The 13,384-nt window shown below is 39.7% G+C and overlaps 1 protein-coding gene across 2 annotated transcripts in view; it reads left to right on the forward strand.

Moving 5' to 3' along the window:
* The first annotated feature begins 225 nt into the window (after positions 1 to 225).
* Positions 226 to 13,384, forward strand: part of GABRG1 (gamma-aminobutyric acid type A receptor subunit gamma1) — a 51,422-nt gene continuing 38,263 nt past the window's right edge. Inside the window, exon 1 of one of the 2 annotated variants that reach the window (XM_069856110.1) lies at positions 226 to 391. In XM_069856110.1, the coding sequence (XP_069712211.1) occupies positions 312 to 391 (80 nt within the window). In that variant the 5' untranslated portion in view covers positions 226 to 311. The remainder of the gene's footprint in view (positions 392 to 13,384) is intronic. The other variant, XM_069856111.1, reaches the window with a different exon arrangement.

Consider the following 13,384-nt stretch of genomic DNA (forward strand, 5'->3'; position numbering starts at 1 on the left):
GTAAAGGAGGCTCCACCTCTGCTACGGGTTGATTCGCCCCGCGGAATTTAGGATAATTTATGGAGCAACCTGATGAGCCTATTGGGCGAGTTGCTCGCTCCTCGTAGATTCGGTTCCTACCTGTTTGGGTGTTTTATTCCCCCTCTCCCCCTCCTCCTTCCCCTCCGTCCCCTCCCCTCCCTCTGCCTGCCGTGTACCGGGAGGGGAGGGGGAGGTTGTGGGGGGTGGGGGGGGAACGGTGAGATTGGCAGGGTCGCTGTTCCCCAGCCTCTCCGGAGAAAACTCGGGGAAGGGAGCTCGCCTTCACGCCCATGGACGCGTGGGGGGTCCCCACGCCCCTCTGGGGCCGCCGGCTGCTGCTTCTGCTGCTGACCGTGCGGCTGGGGAGCGGGTGAGTACGGCGGGGAGCCCCGCACCGGGAGCCCCGCACCGGCCCCCGCACCCTCCTGCCGGGGCTCGGCCACGGGCACGGGAGAAAGGCGCGCGTTGCGCATCGCCAAACTTGGGAAACCCAAAGGTCCCGGTGCCGGGGGGGTGGTGGGGGCGGCTGCCGAGCAAAACCCGCCCCGGCAAAGTAAAACTTGTGCCGCGTCCCGCTTGTTGGCTGAGCGAGCCGGTGAGTGCGGGCTCCGCTCCGCGGGGACGGGGCATCCCGCAGCGCTGCAGGGAGGGGAGGCTGGAGTTCGGCTGGCGAGCAGCCGCGGCGCTGATGGCTGCTTCGGGAGAGCCTGGTCCAGCAGCTGGTGGAAGCGTGGGGCTGGTACTTGCTCCCCGCGCTCTCCCCGCAGCGGCGCATCCTTGCGCCTCCGAGCCCCGGGGAGCCGGAGTCCCCCGGTCCCAGAAGTTAGAAACGTGCCTTCCGAAGGGGAGTTACAGAATTGATCTGAAGAGCTCTGACAGTTCGCTGCCGTTGTGTAAATGTGTTATTAGTACCCGTCACAATTCAACGAGAAAGCAGTCTGATCGTTCAAGTCTGTTAATAATTCAGAGCTAACGTGAATAATTCCACAGGTTATGCTCTCATTAAAAATCGGCAATGAAAGAGTATTTGACTGTTGCCCGATGTCTTTCTTTTTAATGACACAGCAAATTCTCATTCTAAGAGCATATAGTGAATGTATAGTAAAACAGCTGGAAAAAAAAAATACTAAACATTTACATTCATCAGGCTGTAGACCTTTCCCCTTTCCCTTTCCCTGAATGATGATTTATTTGTCTGTGTGAAGTGTGTTGATCTCAGCTCATCTGTCATCTTGTGAAGGCTGCTGTGTTATTTTACTTAGAAACAACAGTGATTATACTTTTCCTAATCTGTGCCTTTTAAGACCTTGGCATATTATGGAAATATTTTTTCAAAGGCATCGATGGAAATTATACCAGTGCAGCTGTGCATCTTCAGAATGTTTCTTAATGAATATATTGTACCTAAGGTATGAGAGAAATTATCAAGTGGTTTGAGAGAAAAGAATACGCATGCTAATTTATCAGTTCAAAGACTTAGTTACAAAGGAGGAGGACTAGCTAAAAAAGTTTTGGGTTTTTTTGTTGTTTGTCAAAGTGTGGTTGTAATTACAGGACTAAGTGTAAATTATTGTGTTGTTCCTTATACATCTCATTAACAGTAGCATTTATAAATAAGTTAATTAAAAGTCTTCAGTGAGAATAAAGTAAACTTACATGCATTGTTTTGTTTTGTGTTTCAGAATAAATAAAATGGAACCTTTGGTATAAATATTTATGTATCTGAAGCAACTATTTTCGGGCTTACTTTTCACTCAGAGGTTACAGGGGAAAATGGTGGTTGTTAAGAGATTTTTCTTGTTTCTTTTCTTTTTTCTTTTTTTTTTCTTTTTTATTTTGAGTGACCACAAATGGACATGGTTTTCAGATCCTGATTCTTTGGTTCGCAGTGCATTACAACTCAAGGGGGTGTGCAGAAAGCTCAGGAGATCTAGCACCCTTTAGCAACCTGCCACAAAGTAGAATGAAGTACTATTTTTCTGCTTCTTTGGATGCCTTTTGGTAGTTCAGCACAAGGTTTTCCTTGAAATTCACTCTAAAACACAGAAGTAATGCATTTCTCAATAATAGACCAGGCTGCACCAATTCTGGCTGTTTATCTAGAAAGATCTTGCAGGACTTCAACCCACCTTCTTAATACATACTTTTAAAAGATTGCAAATTGCATCACTTCTGGTATGCATTTGTACACAAATACTTTGTGCTAAGTGTGAGTGAAGTTATTTCAGGTGTAACAAATGCAGCTATGGCCTAAACAAGGGCTTTGGAAGTTGAGGCAACTAAGAGTTTATCGTTTTAATGTCTTGCCCCAAAAGCTGTAGTGTGACAGTAGACCAAACTTCCTTCATCAAAGGGATTTGCTGCAGTTGAACTCTTCCTCTTAAAACAGTTGTTTTCCTCCAGTTCAGTGCATGCACCACAAACAGACCAAAATGACCAATGTACTTGATGTAACTTCATGAGTCAGTATTTTGAAAGACTATTTTTGCCAATAGCTGACATCTCTTCTGTAGCAGGAATTAGACTGTGAGCCATTCTGTGAGGTATGTGCAGGAAAAGCGTAATTACCCAGCAGTCACTGCAGTCCTAAACGCTCGCAAACCCATTATTCTTGTTGAACTCAAATAAATAGATAATTCATAGGGAGAGAATAAGAGCTGACAATATAATTAACATTATTGCCGTAGTCCTAACAATACAGGTGCAGCATAACTGTAACATTTCTTCTGATTTATACCACTTTAACTGGTATGTGCTGGTCAGCATTCCTAACAGTATATTGTAATCTAACTTAATTTTGGCCATACCCTCCCTTTAGTTTTGTAACCTGATGTTCTAAAAAGCAATTCTAAATGCTCTGTTGTAATGTAACTGTCAGCAGGTGTAAACATCAATTGATATTTGCTTTTCCATTTCAGAGTATCTCTTAGGAAAATACTTATATAATAGGGCCCACGATTTCTTCTCACGTAAATTCCTGGATCAGAGTTAAGCCTGTCATAACAGCATGGGTTTCTTAATGCCTGATAGTAGTGATTTACTGTTTCATTTGAACATCTGTGTTGTTTATTCTTTACTATCCTCACTCTTAAGGGCCTTGTTCATGATGTCACATTGGAGAACTTGTTATTTAGCAGCCCCAGTCGTTTAAAATATGGTTTATTTAATTAAAAGTTCTTTTCTGCTGTTGTTAGTATAAAGTTTAATGAGACATAAATATTGCAAAATACTTATATTCTTTGCACGTCATTTTCTTACAGTGGATTTAAAGGAAATCTTCAAACTATGGCAATCCATTAAAATAAGGCTCTCAAACTGAACTACATTTTCAATTATTTTTAACTTTATGGTTTTTAAAATATGCCCGATGTTGAATATAAGAGCGCCCTTGCTACCAATTCAAACCTTTCTAAGCTGGATAGAAAAGGTGGCATGTAAGCACTGGTTGACTTCGGTCAGCTTTTTTATGGGTACATAAGTCTGGCCACAGAGTAATTTACAAGGCCTGAGGGATCTGTGGTTTTTCTTTGAAGCTGTCCAGGAGTTGTAATAATCTGTATCAAATACAACACCTAGTTTCTGTGGCCAGTACGTAAGACTACATAAATGGACTTGCAAAAAAACAAAGGTGAGCATCTACCAAGATGGGCAAACAGACATTTTTTGTAATAACCTTTATGAGAGAAGAGCACTAGGGCTTGTTTAATTACCTGCATAGCCTTTTATTGCACTGCATACTAAAGTGAGCATGTACTTGGGTTAAAAAAAACCATATCATAACTTACTTGGTAAAGAGTAGCAGACAGAAATGATAATTATAAATGACAGTATGTAGCACACTGACAGGAACCTTTCAAAGGGTAGTGACACTTTTATTTCTTAACCATTTATTTGAATGGTGATGATTTGGAAGGAGCAATTCAGATGCAATTGAATTAACCTGGAGATGACACAGAAGTTTTGATTTTGCATTTTCACACATACAAACATTTTTGATAAAGCTGAAAATAATGTGGTGACTTCAGTGGCCTAGTGGCTTATGCAAAATCTTGATTCTACGTACCTGAGCTTAAAATGGTAAATCATGCAAAACCGCTGAACTATTAGAGGTAAGTGGAGAGATTAGAAAGTTCATCAGAAGCTAACCAGAACAGAACTTACTTCAAAGAAGACTGAAATCTTGGTGATAAGGCAAAGATGGAAATAGATAGTTTCTAAAGCTTGCTTTCACTGAGGGATGTTCAAATCAGTAGGATCTATTGCTATAATCCAGTCTCATATCAGAATAAACAAAACTGGAGAATTTACCCTTGCTTCAGCATCACGTTTGTTGCTTGTTGCTTCAGTATAGCTGTTCTGAGTCCCTGCATAAAGATTTGATGATCGGGAATCCAATGAAGTATTGTACAGTGTTTCTAGTGTGAGGTTTTTCTGGCTTCCAGACAATGGACATCCTGTCTTATGGTAGCTGAAAAAAGCCTGATTTTTTTTTTTTTTTCCTTCCCACTACCACCTGTTACAGCTAAATCAGCCACTGGATCCCACATCCATCTCTCTACGGGGAAATCTAGGTCTTCGTTCATGCCTCTGGTTTTGCAGGGCAACCTCAGGGTGCAGACCCATGGCTGCAGTGGCGCAGTGTGGTCTGCAGCCAGCTGCTCTTCCACAGGAAAACCAGTCACCAAAGCTCTTCCTTGCCCTATGTGCCTCTGCCAAGTTTTGCCTTGAAGAGAACTCGGAGCACCTCAAAGAATCCAGAAAATTCTTAAAGAAATCAGACTTCTGGTCAGAAAAACTCCTGCTGTCTTCCTCTTTCCTGCCCAGTCTTTCATGATATGTTGTAGATTATTTGGTCAGAGAAACCTCCTCACCTCTCAGTGATAAGCTGCAGTGCAGTAGTATTCCTAGCAGTTGCTGTGACATGAATGTTCTACATCCAAATTAAAGTTTTATACAAATGTGTCACAATTGGAGAGCCTCTGCAGAGCAGAAATTTCCAATTAATTGGATTTACCCCTGTTACACTCATACTAACTACTGTTAGAAGTAGTTTTCTGGTATATGTAGTTTAAGAGAAAATATGGTAGCAGCTTACATTTTTCTTTCAGATAAGCAAACTGAGCTACTTACATTTCTTCAAAAATGTTGAATTGTTTGTATAAGCATTTTGTAAACACTTTGATTTTTTTCTTTGAAGAACAGACCTCAAAAATGGCTGGATTATATAAATATTAGCCTCGTTAATGGCAGATACACACAGGATATTAATTCCCTACTACTGCTTCATACTGCTGAGATACTCTATCCCAGGATTAGCTCTGGTGCTGCTCTGGTGTACCTCATGCTCTTTTTGATTTTTGCCTTGATTCTCATATCCTTTTCTGTGTCACTGCGTTCACCTCTGGTAAGGTGTGCATGTCTAATTCTGTGTTTCTAAATTTACATGAAGTTATTTTTCTTACTTTCAGTGAGACAGACAGGCACAGTGAACAGGAAAGATCTGAGGTAACGTGATATGTGTTCCCTATGGATTAAATTATTTATGGTCTTAAATAGATTGTTAGTCCTTTCATTTAATTTGGTCGTCTTCTTATTTAAGGTAGTGTACCACGAGGGATTAAGTCTTATTATTATTAATGTAATTTTATGGTCCAGTTTATCTTTCAGAATAGAGTTCAACTGGATGGTGTTTATATAAGGAAAAAGTATAGTAATAAGTATTAATTTAGGTGGCTAGGTCTGCCACTGTAAGTCATGACTTTTTTTTTTTTTGTCACTCTCCAATGCCATATTTCGATAGCAGAGTAAATTATGTGTGGTTTGTTTTTTTTTTAATAAAGTACCCTCAGTGTTTTCTGTGGTGGAGAAAGGTACTTGATCTCACCAGCATACAGCTGTTGAATATTTACTGGATTGTATCAAGCTTGCTGCAGGTGAGCTCTGGACCTGTACATTAGATTCTTTGTCAGCGAAAGCCACCCAACTGATGGCCTGCAGGTTGCATCCAGCGGGGAACAAGTCTGACGGACATAAATTTTAGTCACCATCTGACAAGAGGTGGAATGCTTTATTGAAAAAAGTATACGTTATACTTAATATGCACTAAATTACAGTGGAGAAGAGATAATTTTAATTACAGTGGAAAAGAGATAATTTTGCTTACAGAGAGAGAGAGATAGATACTGCAAGCTTTTTATTATGTGATTTAGGTATTTACAGTAGCCCTTATGGAGTATATTTGCCTCTTTGTACGTTATACATTAATTTCATTGACCTTTGAATTAATCAATAATAACCTATGGACTATATTAAATTTTAGTTACATGAAAATTTCAGTAGAACCTATTGACCCTAGTTCTCGGGGGACGTGTTGTTATTGCCTTGTTATGTTGCTATGTGGCATTTTTTCTAATGTTAAGCTATGTTCACCTATGTGTCACAATTATGGTGTATAGTTCAGTTCAAGTTTCTTGATGCTGTTGCTGCTTCAGTCTATATGTATTTGTTTGCCTGCTGTGGGAGGAGCCTGATACCTGTTCTACCAGAATTTGGAAGTATTTCAAAAAAGGTTATTTTCATGAAGGGCTATAGCAGATTCCTAGTTACCTGAAAATCTTGCAGTCATTATATTAGTGATCAGCAGCTTATATACTAGTGGTCAACTGCTTGCTGTCCAGATGGAGTTCTATGACAAGTCATGTCCAGATGGGGATCTATGACAAGTCATGTACCTCAGGGATCTGTACTGGGACCAGTGCTGTTTAATATCTTCATCAGTGATATAGACAGCAAGATTGAGTGCACTGTCAGCAAGTTTGCAGATGACACTAAGCTGAGTGGTGCAGTTGCCACACTGGAAGGACGGGATGTCATCCCAAGGGACCTGCACAAGCTGGAGATGTGGGCCTGTGTGAACCTCATAAGGTTCAAGACAGCCAAGTGCCAGGTCCTACACCAGGGTCAGGGCAATCCCCAATTTCAATACAGGATGGGGGATGATGTGATTGAGATCAGCCCAGAAGAGAAAGACTTGAGGGTGCTGAGAAGCCCAACGTGAGCCGACAGTGTGCGCATGCAGCCCAGAAGGCCAACTGTATCCTGGGCTGCATCAAAAGAAGCATGGCCAGCAGGTCGTCAGAGGTCAGTCAGCCCTTCTGTTCCGCTCTTGTGAGACCCCACCTGGAATATTGTGTCCAGTTCTGGAATCCTCAACATAAGAAGGATATGAAACTGTTGGAACGGATCCAGAGGAGAGCTACAAAGATGATCAGAGGGCTGGAGCGCGTCGGCCTTGTGGACAGGCTTAGGGAGTTGGGCTTGTTTAGCCTAGAGAAGAGAAGGCTCCGAGGAGACGTTATAGCAGCCTTCCAGTCCCTGAAGGGAGCCTACAAGAAAGCTGGGAGGGACTTTTTACAAGGGCATGTAATTACAAGACAAGGGAGGAATGGCTATAAATTGAAGAAGGGAAGATTTAAACTAGACTTTAGGAAGAAATTCTCCACAATGAGGGTGATGAGGCACTGGACCAGCTTGCCCAGGGAAGTTGTGGATGCCGCATCCCTGGAAGTGTCCAAGGCCAGGTTGGATGGACCTTGAACAGCCTGATCTAGTAGTAAGTGTCCCTGCCCATGGCAGGGGGATTGGAACTAGATGGTCCCTTCCAAACCATTCTATAAATATATGATTATGCAATGAATTGTGTTAGAACAAACACATTAATATGTTGAAATATCAGCAGCTTAAATGACTGAAAATGCCCCATAAAGAACTTATTTTATGGCTTTCTTGAGATGCAAGTGATATTTTAAAGTAGAAATCTAATAAAGTTGACTTAGCAGTTTGGTGATGGTTATAATGACTGTGGGATGACAATCAATTAGGGTGAATGCTTTTTATTGAGGTTAGGGTTCTCAACATTCATTTGTGTTAGGTTTGTATTAAATAAGTCTAGTTCAGCTATGGAAAGTGTTTCTTAGATCAAAGCACTTAACCCATCAACAGCATATCAGTTCATTCTTGATGAAAATTAACCTTTTGTCAGTCAAGCGTAGATAGAGATCTGTGGTCCCTTGAATGGGATGCTGACATGGATTTATGTGTGTCTGTCTGTGTGTGACAATCCTCATCTGAAACTCCCAGGAGATCTGACTCCACTGTGGTTAGTACGTATTTCAGATATCCGAAGAGGTGATGCCTTTTCATAATTATGTCCTTTTTTAGCAGTTTGAGGATATTTTATCATACAAAATGGCATTTCTCTCTTTTCTGTTACGTATACTTAGGCTGTATAATTTGCTGTTGTTATCCTTTTATCATATATTCTCTGAATCTTCATTTATTCTCTGCTGTCTGGTCTGGATGAACAGCAGAATATGGCTGTTTAAGTTTTAATTATTTGATTGCATGGTCTAGCCAAAACTGATTAAAAAGGTAAAAGTTAACAACTGAGAAGATAAGATTTACCAATTTACATTTCGAGGTTTCATTCAAATATAGTGAAATAAATCTCCATAAGAATTTCAGTACATTTACACTTCAGTTTCAATCGAGGCACTTTGTCTTCCTCATAAAATTCATTTTTTGTTGCATGCAATGACCGGAAGGCTTTCCTTATAAGGCATTTTGTAGAGAAAGATGAATACATATTTGTCAAAAACATTGGCAGCAACAAAATGCTCATGATGCCTAAGATTAAAATACAGTTGGCATAAGGGCCCTTGCTGATTTTTCAGCTAGCACTGGAAATGTTTGTACTAGAAAAAAGGAAGGACCTATTTACTGAAGATAATGGGTACTATCAAATACTTTCCTCAGCAAAAACCTGCTTTAAGATATCGTAGTAATGATTTTCTCAGAACAGAGGAAGAGGTGTACTTACCCCGTATATGTGTTATGATTAATGTTACTCAGCTTTTGTAAGCCGAAAGAAAACAGACAACAGATTCTGCAAGTTTATAATCAGGATGTGGAATAATTGATGTGAGGAGAGAGAAGTGATAAATGTGTCCTATTTCCTCTCTTGTCTGAGTGGAACAAGAACTGCTCAGAGCATCAGAATTAGCAATATTATCTTTGCCTTTCCTGAAGATAATTTATTTTTTTCCATGTTGAAAGATTGCTTTTACTGAGTTCATATGTTTGTGTGTAGGGCTGCTGTTCAAGAGGAGCTGAAGAGGCTGGGGAAATGAGTTGACAGGAACATTATAAAATTCACCAAGGATGAATGGCAAGTCCTGCACCTGGGTGGGAAGGCCCACTCAGCAGCACAGGCTGGGACTAGCTGGCTGGGGAGCACCTCTGCCAAAAAGGACCTGGAGTTGCTGGTGGACAGCATGGTGCCTTGGCAGCAAAGAGAGTCAGCAGCCTCGTGTTCTGTGTGATCACGTGCATACTTGGGAGGTTGAGCAAAGTGATTGTCTCTGCTCAGCACTTGTGAAACCACATCTAGATATGGCATTTAGTTTTGGGTTTAAAGTGGAGGGAGCTCAGCAGAGCACTTTCCCTGTTCAGCCTGTAGAAGAGATGGCTTTAGGGGGATGCAACAGTAGCCCCCAGCACTTACAGGGAAGTGATCTAGAAGACAGACGTAGGCTCTTCACACTGGTGTATGGTAGGAAGATGAAGAACAGTGGTGATGAATTACAACAAGGAAAATGTAAACTAAAAAAAATAAAGAAGAAATTCACTATGATCATAGTTAAACAGTGGAACAAGTTGTCCGGTGAGGTTGCAAGGTATTTGTCCATGGAATTTTCAAAGACCTGAGTGGACTAAGCTCTAAGTATCCCAGTCTTAAATTCAGTATTTGCCCTCCTCTGAGTAGAAGTTAGCTTCCCTTCTAAATTGCATGATTGTGTGGAAAATGGCAAGAATCAGCTTGGAGTTTTAAATTTTTTTTAAATTTAATTTTCTGTCTTATTTGTCCAAGGTTCTTGCTCTGTATTATATGATATAAATAGAGGGGTGCAAAATCAGTTACTTGTCTCCAAGTCTACAAAACTGGGAAAAATACTTTTGAGCCTTCTTACAGAGGTCAAGAGCTATTTTTACTAAGGTGGTAGAAGTGTGTTTACTATAATAATCACGCTGAATATGTTTGAGACTCCCTCAGCTGCAAGCTGATACAGAGAATTACCTGTACTTGGATAGACGGATGTGAGGAAAATGTTCACTTATTTCTGGACAGCAGCATAATATGGGTAGGGGCAGCAGTTATACTGGTCTAAGCGTATCAATATTTAGATGGACTTTCAAGGAGAGAAGATGAACTCTGTTGTATGAGAGGATAAATGGATAAAGAATATCTGTGATGTTTTGAGTCTAGATGATAATTTTTGTGAGATCTTTAAAAGCCATTTGAATTAATAACGAATTTGAGCAGTGTAATTTCAAATAATATGTAGCATTATCTGAAAGTTGACTTGGAGGAGAGCAAAGTTGTTCTTCTGGAATACATCTTTAATAATACCTGTTGTTCTTAACATAAAAAATTTGCATTTCTATAAATGTTCTTTGCAGTCAGGTTGTCCCTTTATGAAGTGTTCAGAGTTAAATTTGGTTGTATTGTTCAGTAATTTCTGTTTGGATTAGTTTTTGTTATTAGTATCATAGATGTTGAAGATCATTTTGTGAGATAACGTGATAATGCTTTTAAGTGAAGGTGTTGCTGGTACTAAAATTAATTGTACTGAAGTTATTGTGTGTGGGAGAAAATGTTTCATATCTTCAAGGGATGTACTTCAAAGCTGTAATGACTCAAAAGAGTTTGATCACCTGGTGCTTGTGGTATGTATTAAGATATCACAAGTCAGATAATCTAAACACTTGAATATGGAGCCAATTCTTTTCATTACAGGAACTGAACAGAAGAGGTACCTGATTTTATTCTGTTAGTGCTATGTTTGTTCTTTATTTTTTCTTCAAACAAAGCTTTACTTATTTAATACTAAGTGATCTTTATGTAGCTTATTCTAAAAATCAAATGTTTCTTTCTGTATAACAAATTCTAGTATTTTTTCCAGACTTTTCTCTGATAATTTTACTGCTGACTCAAGGTCCAGGTTCATTGCTTCAGTAAAAAACTAAGGAAGGAGAGGAGACATAAAAATATGAAATTAGAGAAGGTGAAAAGCACAGGACAGTATGTGTATCTTAAAGAAGAACTGGCCTAACAGTATGTGTTGGGTATAATGGAAAAAAATTATGTAGGCAATGAATAAAACATACTTCATTATGATAAACACATCTGAGATGGAATGGGTAGAGGGAAGAGAAAAGAGATTTTTGTCAAGGGAGTATCTAAACCAGTTTAGGAAGGACGAAGATGAAGGAATACAATGTCAGTGACTGTATATCCCACAGGATTAAGAGAAGCAAGGAATGCAAGGAAACATATTTGCAGTAGCTGAATTTTTCTTACAGTTATGCTTATTTTCCCAGAAATTTTATGTGATAAATAAATTGTATCAGTGATGAAGCTGATGATGAAATGCAGAAGAGAGTTTGTTTCTGCTGTAATGTAATAGAACCAATGAGCATGAAGTCAGCCATCAAGTTTGGAAGATAAATCTTGAGAGATTTTAAATCATCCAGGACTGACAGCTACCAGTGGAAGAAAGCTTTCAAGAAAATCTTTTGAAGAAAAATGTAATTGTATCCTATACTAGCAGTCATGACTATGTGGTCTTGCCGCTATTGCTGCTACTGAAAAGAAGTAATATTTGAGTATGTGCAGAAGTCCCAGTCCTTTTTCAGCTTCTGAAGGATATTACAAGTCTGTATGGGGCCCTTGTTTTGTCTTGGGAAGATCCAAGATCCAATATAGACGTTTTCTTGCCCTCATTTGGAAAATGTTGGTATGCAAGAGTGAACAGAGAGTTAACATCAGTTTTCTTGTGAAACTGAAGAAATCCAAACCAGAAACTTTTCAGTTATTGAGTGAGGCTTACAGGGAAGAGATCCCAGAGATCAAGTTGGTGCTCAAAGGAACCCAGCTTTTGACAGCAGAAGATGTGAAAGCAAAAACAACAGAGATCCACAATAGCCTTTCAGAAAATAATCTGCAGAATTGCTTTGAAAGTTAGCAGCATTGTATGCAACTGTTTGTTGAGTGGAATTATTGTGAAGGTGATCTGAGTTGTTTTTCTTATTTTGTTAAATAAAAAGTGTTACAGGCAGAGTCTTGGGTTTTTTCACATGGGAAGTCCAACATAAATATGTATTTTCTGTTGCTGACATATGAATTTACTGATTCCTGCTGTTTTGAAGTTGTGTTTTGCTCTCTCTGTAAGGGTGTTTCTTCTGTCTCAGGCATTGCTTAAACTTGGCATCCTTTTAGAGTTCAGATTTTCATCAATACCTAGCACTATGCCTTGGTCATTCATGTTGACATGTGCCTAAGTATTGTCTTTTCAGCTTCTAAATTAGAGTCATCCCCAGCATTTGTAAAGTGTCTGACTCTGGATGTTGGGGTTTCAGTGACCATGTTTCGTTCTTCAGCAATGCTCTGGGTCTTATTTTCATGTGTGGGATTTGGCTACGTTAGATGACCTCTGAACTCTCATTGGTGGGACCATGCTTTTTTACCACTCACAAGCATGTCATTTTCAGTGTTCTGGAGTAAGTTAGGTGCCTGGGTAGATGTCTGATTGGTTGGAAACATCCTCTGGACACCTTGTCTGTCTCGATTGTCTTCTTAAGAAGTACTATCTGGTTAAATGCAGTAGTTTGACAAACTTCTGAAGTTGTTGCTAGCAAAGAATTCTTCATTGTTGAGAAAAATAGTATTTTTTTTAAATAGTGGAAAACAAAAGTAAAATTCTATTATATTTAGACAAAGGAATGAATGTAGTATGCTGGGAAGCACAGCCAGTGAATAACAGCTGTCTGAAGGCATATTTCATGATTTATAGAAGTGTCACTGTGCCTTACAGGTTTATTCATAAAACTCCTGAAGCAACTGTTTTGACTGCTGCTGAAGATCCTCAGTTAAATAACTTAACGCAACTAATCTTATTATTTTCAGTGGCATGTGTAAGGCAAAAAAGGAAAATGGTATATTCATTTCAGCTCTTTCAGTATAGAAATTATCTGAAACATTGGATTTCTTTCTTATATAGTTAATGATCATTAGGGTATTCCTTGTATGGAAGGAACACTTTTTCTCCAAATAGACTATTTAACAAGCCGTGCAGTGTTGTTTAAATCTCATGGCAGCTGAGGCCTTGACTTGCGCAGATGTATGAAGTGTCAGTGGAAATAGGCAAGGTTCCCTGCCCAGTCTCGACTGCTTCTCCAGACAGAAGTCTACAGTTTTTGCATAAATGATTCCCACTTGGAGGACCGGGTACTCTCAGGTGTGTTG

The sequence above is a fragment of the Phaenicophaeus curvirostris genome, chromosome 4 (assembly GCF_032191515.1).
Source record: "Phaenicophaeus curvirostris isolate KB17595 chromosome 4, BPBGC_Pcur_1.0, whole genome shotgun sequence".
Lineage (NCBI taxonomy): Eukaryota > Metazoa > Chordata > Aves > Cuculiformes > Cuculidae > Phaenicophaeus > Phaenicophaeus curvirostris.